This window comes from Apus apus, chromosome 11 (genome assembly GCF_020740795.1).
Source record: "Apus apus isolate bApuApu2 chromosome 11, bApuApu2.pri.cur, whole genome shotgun sequence".
NCBI classification, from domain to species: domain Eukaryota; kingdom Metazoa; phylum Chordata; class Aves; order Apodiformes; family Apodidae; genus Apus; species Apus apus.
The window spans coordinates 7558513-7578933 of record NC_067292.1 but is presented as its reverse complement, the minus strand read 5'-3'; the positions used below and the strand labels follow the sequence as shown (position 1 = coordinate 7578933).

The following is a 20421-nucleotide window of genomic DNA, read 5'->3' as shown; positions in this document are numbered from 1 at the left end:
CCTCATTGTTTGGCTTTGTTTTGAATATTTGGCTTTTCTGTCTAAGTATCTAATTGATAATCATGCCACAATACTGTTTTTCTTCCCTTTTTTGCACCTTGTAAGTTTATTAGTTGCTGTCACTATGGAATGTTTCTTTGTTTTATCATGTTCTAAATACAGGCTTTTGAGGGAGAAAACCAATTAATTTATTAGTTGCTCTAATTGTACTTTCATCAGTTAATGGGAGACTTCACAGGAGTCCCATTTAAAAGTTTCAGCTGCAGTAAAGATTAAAAGAATCCAAACACTCTTCTACCAGAGGAAGAATCTAAACAGGCTAAAAATGAAAACAATGTAAGAAGGAATTAGCACACATTAGCTACTAAATTTTCCTTTGATTAGTAAAAATCTCCTTTTATCATTATAACAGATATAAAGTACACAGACTATTTATGTATGATTCCTCCATTAGAAAGTATTAATTTTTCACACTTAGCTTCAAGGCTTGTCTGTAAAACTATTGCACAACTAACAAAATAATGTGAACTAAAAAGACATAGAACCGTGTTTAAATTTATATCTTGTTTTGAACAAATTACACAAGTGCTATAAGGAAGGAAGTATTGTTGGAATCACAGTCATTCTTTGAGATGACCATTATACTGATGAATTATGTGTCTATACATTCTCCTGGACCTGTCTGGTGTGGTCACATTTATTCCATACCCTTTCGTTTCCTCCTTGCTCCTTTTAAGGAGGTGACTGTTATAGAATGTGCTGTATTTCTTTGGGAAGAACAAATATAGCAGTGACAAACTGAAGGAAACATGAACATTTTTTTTAATCATTTTGACCAGAGCTTCTCATGTCAGGCTTTCAAGAGTAAGGGAGACAAACCTTTTTTTCTGTTGGTTGGAGGTTTTTTGTACCACTCATGATATTTTCCCATTGACTTCTGATTTTGCAATTTGTATGGGTGCCCTTATTCTAAAATGAGTCACTTTGTTTGTCTTCATTTAATTCAATCTAATTAGGATGCATTCTGTTTGGCGAGCATCCAGTAATTAGTGATATATTTATGTAATTATTAGTATTTAATATTTATATAATTAATACGCCTAGAAAGCACTCCATTCAGAGGCCAGAAAAGAGGTAGAGTATATGATTTTACTGAATGGAAGGATCTTACATACTGAGCCAAATGCAGAAAATAAATGAAATGCATAAGTTGACCTGTCTAGTCTGGGGAGAGAGTTTGCATATCCTAAAATGATAGGATGTGCATACTTGGTAATCAGTGCTGATTATAGAGGGAGTGAAGATGGGCCCCTGTTTGAAGTGAGATAATAAGCCAGCTTGTTACAGAGAGATAAATAGAAGAACTTAAAGAAAAGGACCAGATGTCTGCTTGATGGTGTTGAAGAGGGAGAGCTAGTGGGGTCCTTCGAAGGTAACACAGGCAGATGCACAGAGTACAGTAAAGCAGCTGAGCAGTGGGAGCTGTCAGCTCATATTGAGACAGCAAAGTCAGGTCACCCCAGCTTTGCCTAACCTAAATGTGGGCTCAAGTAAGTAAACCTCCCTTTTGCTGTAGGCTAAGGTCTATGTACATTCTTGAGCAGTAACTGTAGCACTGCAGTAGTTTTTTTTTTTTTTTTTTTATTATTATTTTTTCCATGCATCTGGTTCTATAATAAAAGTGAGGAATGAAGTCCTGTCTGTGGAGTTGTGAATGGAGTTAGTTATTGCAGTCAAACTTTAAAAGAAGCATCAATAATAATCACTAAATGTTGATAAAAGTACTTTGTTATATTCTATAGAGTGTTGGACTGTCTTGAAAATGAGATCTGACTTTTTTTGTTCTCTTTACTTTTTAAAATATAATGAGTGACATAACAGTTTCAAATTGCTTTCATAAAAATACACAGAACTTTTGGGTTTTATGTGTGTTTTGTTAGGAATCTTCCATTAAATCTAACCTAGAATTAAGGCTAAAAGCTAGGGTATAGGAAATAATAAGAAATAAGATTCAAAAAATTTCAGTTAGCCTTTTTGAACCTGTCACTCCCTAACCTTGCTTAACTCTCTTGTGTCACTTTCTGTACCATTTTCATCCATCGTATATGCCCATTCTGTAAATTATACTGTGTTCACCCCAATAAAGATAAAGTCCTTGTGATCTAAGGGCACTCTACAGGAGTGATGCTTTTTTGGTTAAGGAATTATTATGGAATTCAGAATAGTTTTGTATAACTTGGTTACAAGTTTCCTGTATGATTTTGGACAAGTCATTTAGTCACTGTGCCTGTCATTGTGCCATGTATACCCTGCAGACATTCTTTTAAAACATTAATCTGATACTCATTATATGACATTAATGACACCTATTAGCAGCTCCCTATGGACTGGTAAAGACTAAGATTTTCAAGAGTGCATTACAGTGTCTCTTTGGGTTCTTCTGAAACCTCCAGTTAGAAAATATTAAGTTTTCTGCAGTTCAGGGAAGGAAATGGGGGAGCCCAATCTAATGATAACTGTAGCTAAAGCACTGTTGCATCTTTGATACAAGCTAAAATACTAATATAGAGAAAAGTAGTTTAGATTCAGTTTTGTGCTGTACGTCTTCTATAACATCTTTATCTATCCCACAGCATTACAACTTCTGTCTTTATATTACTATTTTCTATTTTGAAATGAGAAAAAAAATTCCAGCAAAGCAACATTCCCTTATTTTGTGCTTTTCTTGTGCTAATATGTAAGGCAAAAAGATGTATTTGCTAAAAGCTTTATATGCAGTCTGTCTAATAGAACCACTTGTTTCAAAACTTTGTATAAAACCAGCCTTTTCTGGACTTGAATTGTTTTTTCTAAATATATATATATATATATTTTTTTTTTTTCCAGTAAAGAAACATGTATCTTTCTCAAAGTATATGTTGTTTTTTTCTGCTCTCCTTTTTAAGTTTTCTTTCATGATCATGGTGGCATTTTTGGCATATTAAGATGTATTCTCCTTTGCCAGTAGATTTGCCTTCTGTCTTGTAACACTTTTACTTAATCCTGCTTCGTATTTTGATTGCAGGTTCTGTCTATACCCTTCATTTTTACTTTGTCCGACTCATCATCATGAGTTACAAGGCAACAGGGAACAATTTCAGTGTGATACACAATGCATAGAGATGCATTATATATTTATACCTTAAAACTTCTCAGCTTGATACAAAGAGAATTAATGAATAAGATGTCTTCTCTTTTGTTGCACATGTATTTCAATTGTGACTGATAAATGTTTTACTATTTGCAGAATCTCCATTCTTGGTTATACTAAAAATCTGCCTGGACATGATCCTGGGCTCTAGGTAGCTGTGCTTGAGCAACTGGTAGGCCTGATGACCTCCAGAGGGCCTTCCCAACCTCAGCCATTCTGTGATTCTATGAAAACTCTAGAATATCTTATGAACTGATACTGTAATTTGCAGGTTTTTACCAATATAAGCATTGACTTTGTAATATTCCTACAGCGGTGAGACAGAATTCAAATGTTGACATCTTTCCCTGGCTCCTTTTTCTTTCCAAGTTACGTGTTGTGTCACACAACGTATATAGCAAAGTTATGGCCTTGCAGTATGTCCAGTCTTGAACTTTAAATGCATATGCACGTGTGTTCCTGCAGACTTTTATTCTCAGTAATCTGTGTATGCTAGTTTGGAAGTTCTGGCTATGCCAGGTTTTCTCTACATGGTTTGCAGAAATGTTCCCAGGATATCTGGAATGTTTCATTTGAAAACTTTATACAATCTATCCCACTCTGTAGACAGGTAATAGTTTTTTTCATTTACTGAAATTCATTCTCTGGGTGCATTTTGCTGTTCCCTGCATTTCCAGTGACCTTTAATCTTCATCATAGGAGGCACGGCACCATTGAGGGGTGTGCATTTACTAAGACCTTACATGTATACTTTGGATATAAGACAGAGGTATAAATTACTGCCATTAGTGGCCTGATGATACAAATTGTTATTGTTTTATGTAATCTGCATATGAGAATGTCTTCAGAAAGTCGTTATCTTGCTGCCTGTGTGCCCGGGGGCAATCTTATACTATAGCATTTTGTTCTTTCAAATTGCAAAAGGCTAATATAACTCTTGATGACATTTACAAAAATGTTTAATGGCAATCCTTTCAGTTCTCTCACATAAATTATTACTAGTGAAGTTAAAGGGAGTTCAGCATATATAAGAACTGCAGGATCTAGCACTTTTTTAAATCAAAGCCACAATTTTTTCTTAAGCGGTACCAGCTCAAGAAAATGTTAAGTCAGGTGTGTTTTTTTTTAATATATTTTCTGACTTAAAATTCCTCAGCCACCATAAGTCACATTTAACTTTCTGTGCTCTTTGGCAGAAAGTATACATTCTAAATTTCTTCTCATAGTAAGTTGCTATCTCAGAGTTATAAACCCTTGAAAACTGGCATTTTGCAATGGAAGTGCTGACAAGACCATTATTACACCAGTACAAATAGGTGACATTCCAATAAATGCTGGTTGATTTTTTTATAGTCTGGTGGTTACTTTCTACCACTGTATTTCAAAATGAACATTATAAAAAAGTAATAACAAAATAGAAATACAGTAGTGTGGCTTGTATTTAGCTCTCTAAACTAAACTTCTATATGGTTGATAAGATCTATTACAGATTCAGTTTTAAAGGTCTGTTACATAATCTACTAGTAAATTGTTTTAAAATTCTTGCCATGTGAATGTATATGATCCATGCAGTACTGGAACAGAAAAGACAATCATCATGACACAGAGAAGTGCATGCCTTAGTGTGAAACTCAAGTACGAAGAACACATCACATTTAAAAACTAAAATGTTCCTGCTTATGTTTTCTTTTTTTTTACCACGGTATTTCTAGTTTACATTCTAGAAGGAAAGATTCACTTCAAACATCTGTGATTGTCTTCATAAGTCATGAAGACTGAACTTTATCAGATCCTAAAAATAAGTCACTGAAGTAAGAACTGAAGGATGTGTGTGAAGTGAGAAAGGTGAAGAACATCAGATGGAATTCTTGGAACTCTTCCATCACCTACCAAAAGTACCATGATTTTCACTGAATCTTGGAGACTTAGCTTTACACATAAGAGAACTCCAAATCAATGTAACGTGTAAAACTAAATCTCACAGTGACCTAAGGGGCTTAGATGCATTTCATAGATATATTTTGTTAGATTCACCTCCTAAACTGCACTTGTAAGTACACATCCATTGAATAAGAATCCATTATCCCTAAAGAGAAATACAGGTGGCAAAGCCTTGGGATTTTTCATTTATTGTTGCAGCATTGTTTTGGAATCTGGTAACACAGTAATGGAAAGTTCTTGGTTAAAATGCAAAATATAGCCAATATTTTATCAAAGCATTATAAAACTCAGTATTACATTCTGAAACTTTTTGGTTAAAGTAACAAGATAATAGAATTAACTAGAATATGTAGATTTCAAAAATTATCCATCACTCTATGCAAATTGGTGTGTTAATAATGTATTTTTAATGCTAAGCATATTTAACAGCCATTTCACCTCTCTTTCTAAACTAGAGCTTGGCAACCCGCATGAATTCTTACACTTTACAGATGTAACATTCAATGCACATGCCATGTAGTGAGGTGATCCGAATAAAGTAAAGCATGTCAAATCAATGTGATTATTAGCAAAGAAGTTTGTGGCTGGCTTGTTGAATACAGAAGAGGAAAATGAGAGGCAAAAGCCAGTGCTGTTTTAGCATATCTTACATCTTCACTGGCTTGAATTTGCTTCAGACTGGGGGAAAGTCAGTCATAACTGGCACCAGGGCCTTCGGAAGAGATAAATGGGCATAACAGGAGAGCATGTGAGATTAAAATCAGGTGTGTTGGGTACAGTTCAGACAACAGTGTTAACTGTGTAGCCTAAGCAGCCTGAAGTGTCCTGGTTTGACTTGCTATAAATATATGTAAATTAAAGAGAGAGAGGTATTGTGTCCTAATTATATACCTTCCCTGTTAACCATAAAACTAGTATTGTTTCTGACTCAATGCATGCTTCTGCATCATCATTTCACTGATAGAGATTTTCTGTCCTTCCTTCAATGGGTTAAAAAACCAAGGTACAAAATATTAGAGTTGCTGCTAGACTGCAAGTGACCACATAGATATGTTTGATTATAGCTCTGCTGGACTAAAGGTCAAAGGAAAGTTTTAGAATACTTAAGAGACAATTATCTAAAGTTCACAGTTTTCCAAAGGAATAGAACTAAAAATTATACAGACTATTATCTAAAGTTCACAGTTTTCAAAGAAAAAAGGTAGGAGGAAATGCTTATTCCATCACTTTGCTGTTAATTTGTCTGGGTTTTTTCATTCTGTCAAGAATTTATTTACCACAACTTCTGGATCACAGTGGTATTAACATGAATATTCCCCCTTTTGTTTTTCCAAGAAATTTTTACATGTGAGTGATGTATTCTTATATATTATTAAATATTACTTTGCTCATGATTCAAAGTTCCCAGCAGCTCTTCTTATTTCTGCAGCGGAATACATGACCTGAAAATGTGTTTAGATTTTTTGTTCATTAGTTGATTCAGCAGTTCGATTCTGGCATAAGCTATTATTATTTAGGCCAATTGGTAAAGAAAAAAGTAATCAAGAAACAAAATATGTGACATTTTCCAGTTATAATCATCATCATTATATTTTCTCCCATTAAATACCTTTTTTTTTCCCTGTATTATTATTGGTCTTTTAAGGGATTCCAGAAAGTCCAGGTCTCTAGAAAAATATAATTAATTCAGATGTTTGCTAATGTATCAAAGGAATATTGTGTGAATTGCCATCATATATGTCAGTATGGCATGTGACTTACTGTGGTGTGGGAGACACAGTTTGATCAGTCAGCTGAATTTTTATAGCACAGAAACTTTTTTCTTTTGAACCTGATGTCTGCTATCAAATTTGATAACAGTCATCAATCTGGTTTTTTGAAGACATCACAAATTTTTGACATTCATGAAAAGCAGGTCAGTTTGAAATACTTGTGAATGCTTCAGTGCCCATATGGTTTGGCTATCATAAATCAGACAAAATATACTATAAAAATGGCATCTTTTTATTTCAGATTATTTTATAAGCCTTCTACTTCAATAGAACGCTTATGCCTTTACCATACAGATTAGGCAAAGGTAAACTGCTGTTACACAGGATTTTGTTTGAGATAGTCATCAGAGAAGGTCTTCCTAGTACACGTGTAAAATATTACACATGACACAGTCATGTGTGTGTATGTATATATATTAACATATATACAGGAGTTCTCATTAAAATGTATTTGGCATGCGTTAATACATCCATGTTGAAAATACTAAGTTTAATCATTAAACAAAGTTGTTACACTAATACTAATTTAAAAATCCACCTTCTGGAGCAAGTTCAGAGGAGGGCCATGAAGATGATCAGAGGGCTGGAGGACCACCTCTCCTATGAACAGGCTGAGAGAGCTGGGGTTACTCAACCTGGAGAAGAAAAGGCTCCAGGGTGACTTTATAGCAGCCTTCCAGTACCTGAAGGGGCTACAGGAGAGCTGGGGAGGGAATTTTTATAAAGTGAAGGGAGAAGGGGTAATGGCCTTAAATTGAAGGAGGGGAGATTTAGGTTAGACTTTAGGAAGAAATTCTTTTCTGTGAGGGTGGTGAGACACTGGAAGAGGTTGCTCAGGGAAGTTGTGTTTGTCCCTTCTAGCCCAAATAATTCTGATTCTATGAATCCATGAAATAGCTTTTTTTCAGCTACTAATGACTGGCAAATTTATAACACGCTAACTCAGAATTGTTCCCTTTTAATCAGGTTTTCCTCTAAAAAGTGGTACAGCCTAAGGCAGAAACAAATACAACTTCCTTACATAGACACATGTATATCTCTCAAAGCATTTTAATTGCATTCCTTTGGAAGCAAGAAACTGATACTTCTAACTAACTACTTGGGACTATTATTAGTGAGTTGTTGTGAGTGCATTCATGGGTCTTGTTTCTGCACTTGATATTACCAATCTAAATATGTGCTATTTGTAAATCCTTTCATAGAAAGTTGTATACTACTGATAAAATATGCAAAAGAATAAGGATTAAGGTGTGGCTTCTAGCTCATGGAGTATAGTAGAGACTTTCTGAGAGACCTCTCTGTCTTTGGACAACTTTATTAGTTCTCAGTCTCTAAAAAGGGAATCTTCCCTATGTTCCACTATTTCTCAGTCATTAGTTTGAATTTCGAAGAAGAACAAAAATATCAATATTCCTACAGATCTTTTGAAAATCTGTGTTTAACACTTTAAGGTCTCCAGTACTGACCAGTAAGTATTACAGGCAGTGCAGGCATGATTTCACAGTTATGCAAAGACTGAAATGCTGTCTTATTCTTCTCTTGAATTTTATCTTCTAGAGCATTTGCTGGTGACTGCTAAATATTATATAGCTAACATTTCTTAGAATGTTGCACATTCTGTTCTTTCTGCCTGTACTTTGGTAGTTACCACTGAAAACTTTATGATAACAACTTAATTACTCGGTGTTTTCAAGTCTTTGTGTGAAAATATCTGTTTATGAACTGAGAAAGGAAATGAATGAGCTGTCCTTGCCTTTTGATTATCAAAAAAATCAGGGAGCATCAGAGTAAGAATATTCTTGCTGCTCTTCCATTTGTGCCAAAGGACTCTTTATTGGAGAGAATCTGTTTTAGACTAAAAAACATACACGAAAGATAGCTCTAGTAAACATGGAGAAACATAAATTTCTGTCATTCTAGTGTTTCCAGCTGTAAAGTTTCCATTTTAAATTCTTCCTTTGCATAAGTAACATATCCAGCATAGATAACAATTTCTATCAGAAAGTCATTAATGCCATTAATTATTTGATCTTTCTGAGAGCATTATAAAAGGGATAGAAAAAGAAAGACAGAAAAAGAGATGTGTAGGTGAAAGGTTACACAGCAGGGAAGTCCACTGATCTTGAAATATTAAAGAAACCACAAGGAAAGTAAAGGATTGCATTAATGTGTGCAAAGAAAATGACAGTTGGGTGTAAACTGACTGCTTCTGTTTTTACTTTTTTTCTGTCTATTTATTGTCTGACTTAAATAGCAACATGCATTCTTGTACAAAGTGTAAGATGAAGAAGTTAACTCCTTCCTGCTAATTTCACATCCAGATTTATGTCAATGCCATTAAATTCACTCATGTCCCGCAAATACAAAAGTAGCTTTGTATTAAAATGACATACACTTTTTCTCAAAATCTTTCATCCAAGAACCTCAAAAGAGATCAGGGACTCTTCAGAACAGTTGGGAACCTGCAGGAATCACTTGGCCCTGTTGTAAGCATGTCTTCGGTTGTGGTTATTTAAATTCCTTTTGTTGAGGAATCACACTGAACATCTTGCAAAGACCTTCTGCATTGTCTTTCTGTGTTCCAGCTGTGAGCCAGATATTCCCATAGCAGGCTCTTTCGTGCTTGTTTTGCAAACCTGCTTGTAAACTTCAGAAATTGACAGTTATCCAGTAATTTAAATTAATTATTTGGGTTTATATTTAAAACAAGGTAAAAATGAGCCTCAGATCTAAATTGTAATTATGTTTTCTTGGAGCTGTGTTACTGTTATTCTGACCTTACATTGATGCAAAAATTTTTGACAATTTTGAGGCAATTACTAAGATCACTTATCTTACACTATTCCTTAAGCCTGCAGGACAGAATATAGCTCCTAGGCCATCCCTGCTAGTTGGTACATCATCAGTGAAAAGGCAGTTAATAGGACTCTGGCATCTCAGTGACATTCTTCAATCCCTTCCCTCACAGAAGGGTGTAGAATTAAGAGAGGCTTATTTTAACTGAGAATGTCAAAGGGCCTCATCAATACACCTCACTGACTGCAGGTAAAAGCCGAGTGTCTCTCTTTGCCTGTGGCAGGTTAATTCAGAGCTTTATTAACAGAGAGGGGTTCTTTTTTTCTTCGTATAATTCCCCTTGTTTTGCTAAAAGTAACATGAATAAATAAATAACCTGAACAGCGCTATAATGAAGGATCAGCAGGTTAATTGGAAAGATGAGTGTAAAGTGATTGTCCCCTCTCCAGCTGAGCACCTGCTGCCAAGTTAATTCATGCAGCAGTGCTGGAGGTTGTTCCTGAAGGAGATTCCTGCTGTTTTCTCAGCTATGGATAAGAGGAACATCCAAGAGAGGAGAAAGCAAATCAGATAAATTGAGTTTATTGCTTATCAGCTGCTAGGATTTATTTTCAAATTGTAGGAGCCAACTAAAATATCAATTAGAGAGTCATTCTTCACTCAAGAGTCACGTCTCTAGCAACACCAAGGTGTATTTATTTTAGGACATAGCAAAGAAGGGGGAGGAATTTGTTGCTAAACAAAATTCCCAAGGCAAAATTGAGTACTTGCCATCCACTAACAAAACAGTTGGGTCACTTAATTTTGCTTTTCTTAGTGACTACTTCTGATTGCTAGTTTCTTCTCAGGCACAGCAAATTCAGCTTTAGTCTAAAACAGCAGTTGTTTGTTTGTTTGGTTTGGTTTGGGTTTTTTTTAAAGGAAAGTTTATTCTCTTTTTTCCCTGTCTTTCATCTCTTCTTATATAGTATTAACTATTCAACCATTAGAATTTCTTTTACACATGAATAGTTCAGGTAGTGTCCCTAATATCTTGCTTATATTTTACTTTATCTCTTTCTTTTGAAATTGAATTGATAACCACTACTGGAACCAGGTAGTTCCATGTACTCAGCATAGCTTCACATTGGCAGAAAAGTGCATTACTTTCTCTATCCCTCCTCTTTCCTCTTATTTTTCTGCCTTCTTCTATTTGTCTCCTTATAGTACTCTTCCTTTTCTACTTTGTTTTACTCTCTGAATCTGTCATGCTAGAATTTTCAGAACCAGGCAGAGCAGCAGTGAGTCTGTGCAAAAGATGGAAGGGATCTGAAGCTGTTGCCAGCAAGAGTAGCTTCTTTTTACCATTTCATCCTAAAACAGGTGTCTTTACCACTTTTGCATATCTTTAAAGGGCAGGAATGCTGGAACCTCCACTTTGGACAGAGAAGGACTGTGCCAGGCTTATAGAAAGGAACAGGCTGTATCAATACAGATTTCTAGAGCACATGAAGTCACTATGTAGTATAACTGTAAAAATCTCTGGAGTTCTGAATAAAAGATCACAGATGTAACACTTGTGAGGAGGATTTGTCTCAAAGACAGAAAGAGCTGGAAGTTGAGCCCCACATAATTTTTCTCATTTGAAAGGTTAAAGCAAAAAGATTAAGGATGTAAGGATTAAGGGGTGCAGAGGAGGAAAAGAGTGCTATCAGATAAAAAATGCACCTGTTACACATTACAATAGATGTGGTAGTCACTGACAAAGCGGCACACACTGATATTCAGGAAAACTTAGCTACAACATTATTTTACTGACATAACAGTTACTAAACTTCACAGTTCCTTGCAGTTCAGCTAGAGAGCAAGTATCGCGCTGGAAGTGGTTTAACTCACACGTGTGTGTGTTTTTAAATTATTTCAACCAAGAAGGAAGTGATCAGGTTTTGCTTAATTCTAAATGTGTGCTAATTAGAATCATAGAATACCAGGTCAGAAGGGTCCTCAAGGATCATCTGGTCCAAACTTTCTTGGAAAAATGGTTGCCTTAAAACACAGTTGACTTTTCCACTGCATGATAGTGGCACAGAAAACACTGGGCATCATCAAGGAGATATGAAAAATGCTGAAATGTTTACATCACCTGCAATATCAATTATATCAAGAACTCTCAAGGCTGATGAATTATGATTAGTTCCATCATGGAAGGGATAAAGTAAGACTGCAAAATCAAAGATCCTAAACTTCAGAGGGAGCCTACTTGAAGTTCAGTTTCTTAGTCACTGAATGGGAAAAGAAGCCTTCTTTTTTCTCTTGTATAAGACATTTACCCCATGTGCTTAAATATAAAATAATCTTTCTTCTTCTTTCATTCATATGGCAGTAATTAATTAACTATAGGAGTTATATACTGGTATCTTGATAGAGGTTCAGGACAGGATAAAGTTTGGTAATGTTTCAACTGTAATCATTATAGTCTGTAACAACCTTTATTGTTTAGTAATGTCCCTCCTTACTAAGAAGGACTTAAAGCATAAAAGACTGCATTTTTTTTTTCAATGTGAAAAATATCTTTACAGTATTTGCTTCATTAATGCTTTCCCCTTCTTTCTTCTTTGCATCTTCCTCTGTCTTTTGTACTTTGTAGACTGCCAGTTATTTCAAGCATAGTTGTGTCTTTTATACTGGGGCAGTGATATATGCTGCACAAATACCATGGGCTGTCAGAAATGTTGCTGATCACAGTACAAATTAAACATTTCTAAACTATTTCATGTTTCCAAGTGAGTACCTCACCAGTACCAAGATCAAAGTCGATACAGAGCTTTTTTACAGTCACTATATGTATATGCATACACGTGTTGCCATGCACTTCAGGTACCTTTTTTGATTTAAATTCAGGAATCACGTCTTTGTTGTATCTGTCATATCAACACTGCCTGTCTTTCAATTCTTCTTTTCCTTATGCCTGCCACATAACTCTCATTCCTTCCGTAGAATGGCATTTAGTGATTGCATGGGCCTGTTCTATAGCACAAAATATCAGGAGGCTTACTTTTCCTCTGATCCTTCAGGAAAATTAACTTTGGTAGCACAGGGCAGGAGAGGTTAACAAAAGGAGCTACAATCTCCTCCCAAATGTGATGTGCAACTTTATTTTTAAATTGTCACTGGTTTCCTCAGTAGCACACCCACATTCCTACTTTGTATGTCTGGAATGAATTTATTAATTTGCGGTGTTATTATTGATGAAAGAACACAAAAATCAAACTAGTACAAGTCAGCATGTATTCTGTTATATATATTAACTCATAATACCAAACTAATTTATTTCACAGAATAAAGCAGTTAAAAGCTGAAGAGAACATTTAAGTATGTAAATAAATCAAAGTGTTTTGCATATCTGATATTCTCATTAATCATGGTTTATACCTGAGTATTCTAGCATATACAAGATCATTGATATTTGATAGTATGTTATTAAATGGCTATAATCTATAATTCTTACAACTATTCACAAAAGAATCTGTATGATTACTGTAACTTAAATCAACTTATTTCTTAATTGATTACAATGATCAATTATTATTAATAGTATTTAAAGTATCACGTGCCAAATTATAAGTGAGCAAAGAGTTACAATGTAATCATTTTGATGGTGAACTTAGCACTGAGAGACTGTGCAGGGTTTAACTGTGCATGCAAAACAGGACAAAAAAATGCATGTGTAATTAATGAGTTAAATGCTCAGCTTTATATACATAGGGAAGGCAAATGTCTGTATTTGCCAGTAAATCGACTGAGTCCTAATACTAGCAAAGCCTTATTCATTGTTATGTTTGAGGCTAAACTTAGGTGGCTAAACAAGTCTCTGTTGGTATCCTGTGAGAAGTTCAACTTGGCACCTTACTGAAATGGTGTTAAACCATTACAAAAAGGAAGAGAGTTCCAACTGTATTTGTGCAAGTCCCTCATCTCCCCATCTTTGCTTTTGTGCTACCTGTATTCTTCTGAGCACTGTTACCAGTTCTGTGGATAGCAATACATGTGTTATGAGAGCTGAGAAGAAGTAATTTCATGTCTGGGTGGGGTGCCATGTAGTCAGTTTGCCTCTATATTTCTAAAATTAAGTGTATGTGTGCAGAGGTAAGAATATCCTAGACTTATTTCTTCTGGCTGCCTTCCTAGGAAACACATTCTGTTTTGGTTTGTTCTGTTTTCGTCATCAAGGCTAATAAATGTTTAGATCACCAAAGGTTAGGTTTACAACTTTTAATACATTCAGCTTTTCTGTGTTTTTCTTTGTGTTGCTTATTAATAAAAAAGAATAATCTTTTATAGCAGGGGAAAATATTGTGCAATTTCTGCTTCTAGTGTGCAGAGCATTTATTTTAATTGATGAATGTGCTTTATTAAGTTCAGGTTACTTAACATTTCATTTATGTGTTGTACTGCTTGAATTTTTATGCCTGAATGACTTGAAAAACAGTGATGACTCATAATGGGAGGATGTCTATAGGGAGGTATGCAGAGAAGAAAGTGAGGGCTTGTCGTCATGATCATACCACGTGGCACAAGCAAAAGTGTATATTACACTCATTCATTTGGGGCATGTGCAGCCAGACAGAAAGGGGAAGGACCTCTATGTCACGTGCTGCCAGTACAATGAGTATAGTAAGGTGTGTTTGTACAGAGGTTTTCTGAAGTCATTAAGAAAAGCTGTGCGTTTACTAGTTATTCTGTGTGGTGAAGCAATGCAAATTTTCTCTTTTCCAGATAATACTCTCAGCATATTGGCGAAGCATAGTGGATTCAGCCGGCAGAAGCAAGAAGTATATCTACTGCCAATCATAATCAGTGATAGTGGGAATCCTCCCATGAGCAGTACTAGCACTCTGACTATTCGCGTCTGTGGGTGCAGCAGTGATGGTACTGTCCAGTCCTGCAATGTTGAAGCATACGTTCTTCCCATTGGACTCAGTATGGGAGCCCTAATTGCAATATTAGCATGCATCATTTTGCTGCTAGGTATGTATTCACTGCACAGCTAGGTATTTATGCATTTCACTGCGTAGTGTTAAAAACTTTTCAGATTCCTGGGTGGCTGTAAGTAAGCAAAGAAGTCACATAGAAGGACGTACAATCTGATACAACATAATGTGCAGCAGTACTGAGAGACCTGTCGGGGCTGCATCTCTGCTGTATTAAGAACTGGAGAAAAGCATAGAAAGCAAAGTCACTATCTGAAGTAGTCTCACATGTAAGGTATGAAATATGAAACCAAAAATCAGATCAGGTGTGTTAAGTAGCAAGGTGAAGAGAGCTTATACTGCACATGGTGGAAAAGGGCTTTGTTGCCTTTTTTAAGACTCGTATGTCTTTATTCTGGACTGTAATGGCATAGGAGACATTGCAGTTTTACAAGATAAGAAGCACTGTATATTTTAATAAAAAATAGAAAACTTGTATAGACATCAAGAAGTGAGGGAGAGAACAGTGAAGGAAGACGTCTATTTTTGCACTTTGCAACTTCGCTTTGTAACAGATTTACATCAGTAACTGACATTTCAGCACTAAGCTGCAAAAACAAGTGAAACCAATTCAGAGCTTTTTGTGCAGCTGTCCATGATTCCAAAACTGATGTATCTAAGCTCCTTCATTCTCCCTTACTGTCTCATTCTCTTTTCAACTATATAGTGTGAGTCTCTTGCAACATGTAAAAAAACCAAAGACAACAGTCATCAGGGATATGTTTTCCAAAAATCCCCACTAATTTTGCAAAACCCCATCCATAATATAGATCAATATAGATTAATGTTCAGTCGGTGTTGGTATCTTGACTTTACCTTGATTTGTAACTTTTCCAAAGGGAAAAGTTCTTGTCTGAATTTGAGGCTCAAAAACGAAAGTATGCAAAATGTTACTGCTTGTGTAAAATGGAACTTCAGTTATAAATATGAGCTGATAATAGAAAATTAGAGGACTATCCAGAGATTCTGATCAAATTTTCATATGGAGTGGAAGTTACAGGTATTTCAGCTTTTCACTACCAATATTCTTATTTTAACAAAAAGCAACTGATCACGTTCCACATGTAGTGCTTTGATTGGAATTTTTTTACTGAATCAGCCTGTGATGCTTTCTTTGCAGTCATTGTAGTGCTGTTTGTGACACTAAGAAGACATAAGAATGAGCCTCTAATCATCAAAGATGATGAAGATGTGAGAGAAAATATTATACGCTATGATGATGAAGGAGGTGGAGAAGAAGATACAGAAGCTTTTGACATTGCAACTTTGCAAAATCCAGATGGAATTAATGGATTTTTGCCTCGTAAGGATATTAAGCCTGATCTTCAATTTATGCCCAGGCAGGGTCTTGCACCTGTTCCAAATGGTGTTGATGTTGATGAATTTATTAATGTAAGGCTTCATGAAGCTGATAATGATCCCACAGCTCCACCATATGACTCTATCCAGATTTATGGCTATGAAGGAAGAGGGTCAGCGGCTGGTTCCCTTAGCTCATTGGAGTCCTCTACATCAGACTCAGATCAGAATTTTGACTACCTCAGTGAATGGGGTCCTCGCTTTAAAAGACTTGGAGAACTTTACTCCGTAGGAGAAAGTGACAAAGAAACTTGACAGTGGATTACAAACTTTTTCACTGTTAACAGTCATGTAATATTCTAGGGCCACTGCTGTTAGTTAAAACTAATGTGGCTTTTTGTTTTAGAGGCAAGTTTAGCGCCAGTCATCTATAAAAAAACTACATTGTAATGTTGAACCAAAAAAAAGTATATGTTAGGAGGTTAAGTCTTGTGGAGTGTGAAGTAAAGTATGTGGAGTGTCTAGAAGTCTTTGGATATTTGATATTCACTTGACCACTCTGAAGATGGAGACTTGGATCTTTTATTATCTTCAATGAATTGAAAAGAACAGAAAGAACTTGGTGCTTTCTTAGAAAATGGACTTGCAGGGATTTTACTGTTGAGCAGTCGGCCCTGCCAGTATGTGTAAAGCTAATAGTTTGTTTCTGCATTGCCAACAAAGATCCCACCACAGAAATGTTAAAGCAATATCTTGGTCTTCTTAGCAATGCTGAATAGAAATAGCATTGTAAATTCCTACTGGCTTCTACTGTGTAGTGACCATACATTGTACATATAGTAATTGTTGGCCACGTAATCACAGACTGAATATCATCTTTAAAAATTGTGTCAAGCCTTAAAATATTCACATGTTCTTATTCCATTCCAGTGATGGGTAATAAATCCTATTAATGTGCAGAGATTCAGAGGCAGGGCTATAAAAACTTGCTTTATAAAAGAATCTTTTTCTAGAAGAAGGATCAATTCTGTGCATCATCTTCTGAAGGGAAAGAAAAAACTGTGAAATGGGTTGGACTTAAATATATGAAAGAATTGCTGATTTTATTGCTAAAGATCGAATTTATTTGTTTAATCTTTGAAACAAATATCTTGTTGATGTCCATTACTGCTTTTATTTATTAAGACTGATAATCTATGGCGTAAGATTATGAAGAAAACTAAAAGATATCTGTTAGATTTTTTTTTCTATATATAATGAATGTTTAATACATGTACATTTTGAAAAGAAAAATGACAAATTGTTGCAGGTTAAGGCAGTAACCTATCCATTTGCAGTAGCTGAATTTTAAGAGAATGCTGGCAGGAATAAAACTTCCCAGATAAAGCTTTTGACAGTTTTATATCTTCCTCATAAATCTCTAGTACCTGGTGTTTTTAATACAAGCACAAACAGCTGGAAGTAAACTGGTTCATGTGAATATTTAAACTATAGACTTTTAGAAATCCACACATAACACAGTACAGTAAAAAACATGCTTATAGTTCTCCACTGTATTAGAGCAGGAACCAGTGTGTACATAATTTTACTGCTTACGTTATTAGCATTCCTTTTCTATAATATTCATAGTGATGCACCAGGGCTCTTACACACAGAGAAAGAACAACTCTAGAAGCTGCAAGCATACTCGATTTGTAATGCAAACTTGCCATTTAGAAGTAGCAATTGTATAATAAAAGTATGTATTACATGCAAATCATTTTAATTTTCTACTTTGTTTTGAAGCTATATTATTGTTTGTTTATTTACTCCATGTATTGTATCCAGAGAAACTCCTGTATTGTTTCCTACTTTGTGAAATATATTTTTATAAATACTTTTCTTGTTATTGCTTTTCTTTCAGTTTTACCTCTACACTGCTGAAAGGAATTTGCCTGAATAACTTAATAGTTTGTTGAGGGATGTAGTTCCTTCAAAATCACTTCTTTATTATTTGAATACACTCAAAATAAAGAAGGATAATATTTGAAGCAATTTTTGACAGTGTTTGCAGAATTAGATATGCAGCAGCCTGTGACCACAGGAGGTAAGTGTGTCTAATTCACTGCGCCATGCTAAAAAAAATAACCTCATGCTTTTTTGTTTAAGTCTTGCTAGTCAAAACAATCTCCTCTCTTGAAGCTCCTCGGTATTATTTGTTCTGCAAACAAAAATGTCTTAATGCATCACCCCCAGTTTTGAAAACGTTTACTTCACACTAGCTGAGGCATGGCTGGTTTTAATGGCTGTAGTTTCTGGCCAAGGAATACACTAACATGTTTTCTATATGTATTATAAAGATTGTATTGAAATGAATTAAGTATCCAGTCCATTTAAGTTACACTGTGTTAAAAAAAAAAAAAAAATTGCCTCTGACTAACTTTATCTAGCAATTTTGATAATGCTATAAAGTAGTTAAGTCATCTGAAGATAGAAAAGAAGTAGTCATCAGGATTTCAATTAAATCAAACATATTTATGTAACAGATGGTAATAACAGCCAAGCACATTCTTACTATTCACTTGCACAAAGTGCCCTGGAGTTCATAGTTGCCATGACCAATCTAATAGTAGTGTAAACAGAAAAGTCTGATCTAAAACGTAGACTGAGCCAAATTCTAGTTTACATCCTCCTCCTGGGAGCAAAGGAAGGTGCTGTGAGATATGTATCACATTATTGTCTATAGTCACATAAGCATTTAGGGCAAGTAGCTCTGACTATGAGTTATAATACATACTGTAGAGTATTGCAAAGCTCTTTTGTAGGAAAACTCACAAATGGATAACCTTCTGATTGCCTTTTTGATTGAAAGTTCCATATGAGACCACAACAGTGCACTCAGTAATAAGATTTCCAGGAAAAAAAAATCCCATCACTGGCACTGTAGGAGATGAAAAGCATGACAGAAATCTCATCATTGTCAGTCAAAAAGAGATGGTAGCTACTACTGGTGGGCATAGCTGTAAATTGTGCATTTATACAGGTTTTAAACATGAATATCTACTATGCAAAGGGGAGAAAAAAATTAATTTGTGATCTAGTCGTGACCTGCGTGCTCTTTCTTGAAGTCATTGCTACTCCACTAAAGGGAAATTGTTCATTCTGCAAACTAATTCCATGTACTTTGAATATAAAATTTTTATCAACACATGTTGAAGGGTTAAATGTTATAATTCAGTTTTCCAGTACTTGCCTTTTTTTTTTGGATAACTACGGTATTTAGGGGGACTAGAATCATAGTTCTACATTTCACATCTAGATTTAGACATACTAGAGACATTCTTTCTAAGCATGTAAAATGGTAATTCATCTTTTTCAACAGCATTCAATTAGCAATTGACTCACTGTAATTGACAAGGAAAATGCATTAAATTAGAATTATTAATACTGATAAATTTGAGAATTAAATTCTCAACATCTTTTACAAGTGCCAAATGCCTCAGAGTGCCATTGATTCTGGCTTGCCGTCACCTAGCTATGTCTCATACTCATTTGTCAGAACTGCTAAAGTAAATCATCCCACACATAAAAGCTGGAATTCTAAATTTTTGGCCTGGACTTTGTCCAGACACAAAAATCAGCTCAGTCATTTCAAAATGCAAGTACTGTGAAGTGACTGAGTGTACATGACTACCAATTATAATACAAATTACTAAAGGTCTTCAATGTGTTTTATCCTTTAACAGTAACAGAACACACATGCTATTTGTGTGCTGTGACCTTGAAAGCAAGTCATGGAAAGCTTAAATAGACACAATACATTTTTCACCCAGTATCATTTATGCCTTTTTGTCTATGATGAATTTGAAAGGACTGTGAAATATACAGGAGATAAAATGGCTGAAGGTTTTCATTTATATCAGCAGTTGCTGATCACAGGAGAAGCATTAAACACTGTGGAAGCTCCAAATACGATCAGCTATGTCACAGCACAGCAGTAACAATTCTCAATCTGGAAAACAGACAGATATCTGCAAAACAGTATGTTTGAAATAACTTTGTACAGCTCTGCTGGATGGATCTGCTGATCTTAATATATATATAAAAATAAATCAACTATACAATATCCATGCAGATGCATGTACCTACATTTGCGTGCAGCAAATTTTCTAACAGCTTGCATGGTCATTGAATTCTAGAAATGGATAAACAGGTTTAAAAGCTTGTTCAAGGTCTGTCCAGCTGTAGGAAACCTTGTCTGGTAGTCTGTTTCTGTAGCTCATTTTCATGGGATATACTTTCAGTATCAATTGAGCTACAGACCAATTTTCTCCTTTTCCCTGCCCTTCTCTCCACCAATTCACCTATCCTGATCTGTAATACTGTGAACAGAATGTTAGGAAGTTAGTTAATTACAGCCACATAGCTCTTTTTC

At 35.2% G+C, this 20421-nt stretch overlaps 1 protein-coding gene across 3 annotated transcripts in view; it reads left to right on the top strand.

Annotated features, from left to right (window-relative positions):
* Positions 1-17883, top strand: part of CDH8 (cadherin 8) — a 145466-nt gene extending 127583 nt beyond the window's left edge. For all 3 annotated transcript variants that reach the window (XM_051629598.1, XM_051629597.1, XM_051629599.1), the window contains 2 exons: positions 14455-14706; positions 15829-17883. In XM_051629598.1, coding sequence (XP_051485558.1) covers positions 14455-14706; positions 15829-16322 — 746 coding nt within the window. In that variant the 3' untranslated portion in view covers positions 16323-17883. The remainder of the gene's footprint in view (positions 1-14454; positions 14707-15828) is intronic.
* The last annotated feature ends 2538 nt before the right edge of the window (positions 17884-20421 follow it).